Source organism: Hydra viridissima, unplaced genomic scaffold (genome assembly GCF_058129835.1).
Source record: "Hydra viridissima isolate aposymbiotic clone 2 unplaced genomic scaffold, HvirCarnegie_v1 scaffold_12, whole genome shotgun sequence".
NCBI lineage: Eukaryota > Metazoa > Cnidaria > Hydrozoa > Anthoathecata > Hydridae > Hydra > Hydra viridissima.
The window spans coordinates 8,114,535-8,121,020 of NW_028324311.1; the positions used below are offsets into that span (position 1 = coordinate 8,114,535).

A 6,486-nucleotide genomic window follows, 5' to 3' on the forward strand; every position below is an offset into this window, starting at 1 on the left:
TACTAAAATACCATAATGCAAAGAATATATTTCATACAGATTTGGTTGTATATCTTTTTATTAATCTGAAATATTAGCTAACTTTTATATTTTAGAATTACATTTAAAAATTATACTTCATTTGTTATTTATCATCATAGCATTTCTTTCTAATAGCAAATTTCTCAATCCAGACATCATCTGTTATTTGTATTTAATGTACATATTTTATTATTTTAATATTTTTTATGTTGCAGTCTGTTTCATGTTTTCTGAGTTCAACGTCCTCTAAAGGTGAAGAAGAGAAATGTAAAACATGAAAAAGAAAAAAAATCAAGAAATAAATTCAAATACTAAAGATGCTCTGGTTAAAACTCAGTCATTACAATAAGAAATGGTTGCTTATAATAGTGCTAATAACAGGCAATAAGTAAGAATATTCTTAAGAGCATTGTAACACATAAACTATATTTTTTTGCAACTTTTTTGATCAGTAGTAAGTGTAGGTATTAAAATTGAAATAAGTATCCATATCCATTGTTTTCGGAGATCTGCAGTATCTTTAAAAGTTGACTTTAGCGACAGAGTTAAGATAATAATCTTAATGTACTGCCCTGTAAGTCTTGCATTCGAAGAGATAAACAGCTATTCGCCTTTTGTATTAAGCAGATGTTAATTGACTGGCTTAATTGGTTTAATGTGAATTATCAAAAATGTTTCAGCAATTAAATTGTCAACTCCTTTAAATTTTCCCGCTCGAACTAATAAAAAGTGGTAAACCAAAAGAAATCATCTTTGCGTTATAGCAAATGGTTTTCGATTTTTTTTACCCTGCAGTGTAATCAATTTAACGCATTTCGTATTAATAAGGTTACAAACAGGTCATTGCAAATATTGATTTACTAATAAAATTTAATGACCTAGATAAGATAAAGAACATACAGAAAAAAAAAAAAAAAAAAAACATAAAAGGAATGATGTAGGTAAAACATAAAAGGAATGATGTAGGTAATATAAAGTATTTATACATTTACTTGCACATATATTCATATATACAAATAAAAAGTTATAAGATGTTTATATACACAAAAAAGTTATGGAGGTAAAAAAGTTAAGTGTAGCTATTTAGGTAGAAATGATGGAATGGTTTTAAGAACAGATTCTTGGACCTAAGGATAAAATCTGTTTTTAGGTTGTTCAGAATGGTATTCCGAGAAAGGATGCACTGGTATATTATGGAATTCCATGGTTAGTAAACAATATAGTTCTCAATTAAATGCCACATGTTTTTATGTACATTTCAGTTGCTGCTAGGAACATCTATTAAAATGATAGTTGTATAGGTTATTAGTTTTATCATTTAATTTTAAATGAAATAATGTTAGTCAACTAAAAATGATAAGAATAATTTACTACCATTCAACACCATTTTATCCTTGCTCATTTAAAAGTGTGTTTAAATCAACAATGCAAGCTGTTTTGGTAAAAGATTCCCTAATGTCAATAGAAAATATAGAAAGAGTAACTCTAAGGTTGCCTAGAGATATTGTAGTAAAAGTTGAAGCTACAGCTATCAACCGAGCAGATATTCTTCAAAAGAAAGGACTTTATCTTCCTTCTATCAGTGAATCCAATATATTAGGTTTAGAAGCTTCAGGAATTGTAACTAAAACTGGATCTGGCTGTAAGAAATTCAGGTTTGTTTAAATTGTTATTTTTTCTAACCCTAAGTTCAACCAAAATTTTTTAAAAATGTTTGACTTAAATATATACTTAGAAAATCTTGAAGCAGGCAAAAATTTAGTTTGTTAAATTTTAAGTTGATGAAATCAAGTTTTAAATTGCAAAACTAAACCTAAGTTTTATAGGAGGTTGGCTTTAACAAAATTTAAAGCAGGATTATGAAAAATGAGTTGTTTGTTTTTTTCTATAGAGTTGCTTTTTAAGGGTAAGTTGCGGTGAAAGTGAAAAAAGTTTGATTTAGTTATCATTTTTAGGGTTGGAGATCGGGTGGCAGGTATAGTAACAGGTAATTCATTTTCAGATTTTTTTTGTTTTCCTTATGTCAATTTTTTTTGTTTAACATGAATAAAGTTCTATAAAACAATTTTTTTTAAGTTTATACACAAAAGTTATTGTTAGTGAATGTTATATTAATGTTAATTGAGAGTAAAAATCAGTTTTATAAAAGCGATGTATTCAAAAAGTGATATCGCCATTAATTGTGAAATTTTTGAAGTAATACCTTTGTATAATTTTGAAACATAATTATCATGTATAAAGTTTAATATTTATTGCTTTATGTTAGGTGGTGGGTATGCAGAATATGTTTCCTCAGATGAGCGAAACTTTTTTAGGGTACCAGATACAATGGATTTTATTTCAGCTGCTGCTATTCCAGAGGTTTGGATTACAGCTTATCAGCTTATTCATACAATATCTAACTCTCAACCTGGTGAAGCTATTCTCATTCATGCAGCAGGTAGTGGGGTTGGTACAGCTGCTGTTCAATTAGCTAAGCATGCAAAACTAACAGTTTATGCTACTGCAGGTTCAGAGAAAAAGCTTGAAAAGATCAAATTGCTTGGTGGTGATGTGATGATTAATTACAAGCATCAGAAGTTTGATGAAATTATTTTGAAAAGTACACAAGGTTGCGCTTTTAATTTGTAGGTTAATATAAGTATAACTTTTTTTTCAAGGTTTTTTTTTGATAATAGATTTGATTGTTTTCTGGAAACATCATTTACAGGTTCCAAAGAGAATGATATTGTCAAACAGGTGATATTTAGAATACCTATTTTATATGAAACTTTTCCTATTTAGGTCAAGGCGTTAATATTATCTTAGATTGCGTTTGTGGTTCTTATATAACACAAAATTTAAATTGCCTTGCTATGGATAGCAGATGGATATTATATGGATTTTTAGGTGGATCGCAAGTTGATGCAAAATTTTTACTAAAACTTTTTGCAAAACGATCCATGTTAGTAGCAACCACTCTAAGAACACGTCCTATAGAGGTATTTATATATTATATGTTTATAATATTTCATTTAGTGCAAAAAAGTTTCAAATTTCTGAAAAGTAGTTGATTTTACGTTTTTTTAGCTTTTAAAGTTTAATACAATTCAGAATTCATTGAACTAATATAAATTTACTTTTAATATAAATTTTTTGAAATTTTAATAATTTTCGTAATTGTTTTAGTATAAGAGTGATCTTGTTCAATCAATAGAAAGTAAAGTACTTCCATACTTTGAAAAAGGAAAGTTTTACCCAATAATTGATAAGGTTTTTGATTGGACCGATGTTAATGAGGCACATGCATATATGGAATCAAACCAAAGTCTTGGAAAAGTCATCCTTAAAGTTAGTAAAACTGGTTAATAATGACGTTCATATATAAACTTATATTAAAGATTGTAAAAGTTTCTTTTGTTTTTAAATGTTAACATGAAATGAATTTGAATAGTTTTAAACGTTATCTTGGTACAGATATAGAAATTAAAGAGAAGATTCTTTTACCCCCGTCTTTATATCTTAATGTTAAATTTAATTTAGAAAGTCAATTTTTAAATGCCGATGTTTACTTTTTTTGATCGTGTTGTCTAAATAAAACACCGATACTAGATACCGATATTTAGGAAGAAAAAAAAGTTTTTCCATCTAAGAGTAAACCCATAAAAATATAATGAATTGGGGTGAAACGGGAAAATTTTTATTTAAAAAAATCCTTTTTTTTCCTTCGCATTTTGCAAGAAAATTGAATACTGCTTATGTTTCAGCCAAATGACTTGCTAAAAAAAATTTTTCTCGGAAATTATCAATGCATTTAAGAAAGACACGCTTCTTTAAACTTCATAAAATGAGTTTTAAGGAAGCGTCTCACCATTTTACCCCCGGGTTAGAACGAATAATGGGGCAATAGGAGACAATTTTAACGCAATAACAATATTTTATATCAGTATAGTGATAATACTAAACATGGTTGCCGGCTAAAAGCTTCAGATCTGTGAAAAAAAAAAAAGTTTTTGCAAAATTAAACAACCTTTTTAAACTTAAAATTGACTTACATAATAATAATAATAATAATTGGGTTGATGCATAATCATTGCGGCTTTTTTCGCGCCTCTCTTTTGTTGCATCCAAAAACCGTGATTTCTTTGCTCATATTTTGCTCACTCAAACGTCTGCCAAGCTAATACAAATCTTTTCTTAAAGTATATGGTGACTACGCTTTGGAATAATCGTTAAACCATTTGTGAAATATTTTCATCGTTTTTGTTCAATAAAGTTTGTTAAAAAAAAAAAAAAAAAAAGCCGCAATAAGTACGCATCGAGCCAATAAAAAATACAAAAATAAAATTTGAACAAGTTTTAAATTATGGTGTCTAATATTTTTCTTCAAAACAACTCAGATTTGTTTGCTTATTTTTATGAGTCTGAGCATCTGAACTACCATATTATTATTAGTGGGAGGGCGATTATTTGTTTAGTGCGGAGATATGTTTAGTCTTTGGTGTATGTGTTTATTATGTTTGATTATGTTAAGGTGTTGTGGGTGGGTGTGGTTCATATATGGTTCGTGTAACGATAGACTCCTCGACGTCCAACACTTTGTACCTATTTAAAGTCTAACAGTAAAATCTTAATACAATTAAATATTAATGGTCCTTCTCGTTTCACTTAAAAATACTCTCAAATATTTAACTGACGTTCAATAGGATCGAGATCAGAGCTTTTTGGTGGCTGAATCATGTTCAAAACACATTTCCCCTCTTTTCGTTCTAAATAGCCCGTGTATAATTTATACTGTGTCGTTATGCTGTGAAATGAATCCAGCACCATTTAATTGCAACCCAGATAGAACGACATTTTGTTCATGAATTCTGTTTTAATCTTCTTTTTTCACTTCAGTTAAATTTCCAACTCCAGATATGTGAAGGTTATCCTAAACCATGACAAAGCCCCCATCCATTCTTCACCGTAGCCAGCTCGTACTCTGGTGGCATCTTTTTTTTGTTTTTGCTTCGGCCAATGAAAACTCTTTTTTTTTAATCAAATATTTCGAACTTCGATTCCTCAATTCAAAATACTTTTTCAAAGTCTTCTATTCCCCATTCACGGTGAGCAAATGCCAATTCTAGTTTTTCTTATTTTGAGGCCAAAATAATGGTTTTCTTGCAGCTACTCAACCAGATTAGATTCTCGTAGAGTTATTTTATAGGAGATATATGTTTATTCTGAGTGCTGTGAGTTATGTCAACTTCTTTTGTTAGTTACACAATAAACTGCTCCTTTCTTTAGTTGCTTTTGGACATTATGACCGAGGAAAGACCTTGATGAATTTCACTTTATTTGTTCGCTATATAGTATGATTAACAGTTTGATATTTTTAGATTTGGTCAAATAACGCGTTCAAATTTTTATTGGATTGTCTAATCTAATAATAAAAATAGCGGATTAATATAATTGAATAGTTAAACAATAGATTTAACAACAAATAAATTATCAGCTAATAAATAATTATACAATAATTAAACAATAGATTTGACATATACGTATGAAACAAAAATGATTTAACCTTGCGCTTTAAATTACTTGTATTGATCAATAGGCAAAAATAAATGCATTTTAAAATAGTCGAGGATATTGTTTTTTTTCATTAACCCAGGAATTCAAACTTTTATTGTTCAGTGAATATCTTAATTATACTAACTGAACAATAAAACTTAGAATTCCTGGGTTAATGAAAAGAAATTATATCCATTATTCTGGTTTGTTTATCGTAACTTTTATGCTTTGTGTATCTTCAAAGTTAGTCGGCTTTAAATTGTTGTTGATTAAGAACCTATTTATATTATCTTTATTCTCCAAATAAAAATGGTCTTTAACTGGAGTAATGCAAAGAAATTGTCTTCCAGTTACGTTTGAGGCGAGGCTTCTTTAGCAGCAAATAAATTCGATACAATTTTTTCAGACACATAACCATCTTGAGCAACAATATTTTTTACCGTCTTTTGAGTGTAAATTGATTGCATTTATGATATGAACCTTTTCGCAAAAGACTCAAGCATATGTATCATTAAACAATTGGTGTCTTTTCTTCCATTTTTTTTTTAAATTTAATTTACTTATACAGCTTATTTGAAATATCAAGCAATTACAGTCTTATAATCGTGTCCTTTTTAAATCCAAATATAGTTACAGCTATTTAAAGCCAGTAAAGCCAGTATGTTAAAGCACTTCGCAAAACTATTGTCACTTCAAAAGTATTCCAGAAATTTCTCTGAATCACCGAAATTTCATTCAGTTTTAATGTTAAGAATTATAAAGTGGTTTTTGATAGTAACAAATTACTTGCCTAACTATTGATCTTATATTGATCGATTTTATTGCATAAGTGAAAACTAAAACATGATTGACTACTAGAAAAAATGTTTTTTTCTTTAATAAGGCAAAATCCTTGAGGTTTTTGACACCAGCACGAAGAACCTTATTTCA

The 6,486-nt window shown here is 28.6% G+C and overlaps 1 protein-coding gene across 5 annotated transcripts; it reads left to right on the forward strand.

The window, feature by feature from the left end:
- The first annotated feature begins 597 nt into the window (after positions 1-597).
- LOC145194476 (quinone oxidoreductase PIG3-like) lies at positions 598-3,461 on the forward strand. 5 transcript variants are annotated; one of them, XM_090069397.1, is made up of 7 exons: positions 782-987; positions 1,172-1,227; positions 1,431-1,676; positions 1,977-2,008; positions 2,288-2,632; positions 2,806-3,002; positions 3,190-3,461. In XM_090069397.1, the coding sequence occupies exons 3-7, from the start codon at positions 1,447-1,449 to the stop codon at positions 3,367-3,369; spliced, it is 984 nt and encodes a 327-aa protein (XP_089925523.1). In that variant the 5' UTR covers positions 782-987; positions 1,172-1,227; positions 1,431-1,446; the 3' UTR covers positions 3,370-3,461. The 5 variants fall into 5 exon arrangements, 3 of the variants coding, with proteins under 3 accessions (XP_089925523.1, XP_089925522.1, XP_089925524.1); XM_090069396.1 differs by having other exon boundaries at positions 787-987; positions 1,172-1,676; XR_016445814.1 differs by having other exon boundaries at positions 808-987; positions 1,172-1,676; positions 2,288-2,648.
- The last annotated feature ends 3,025 nt before the right edge of the window (positions 3,462-6,486 follow it).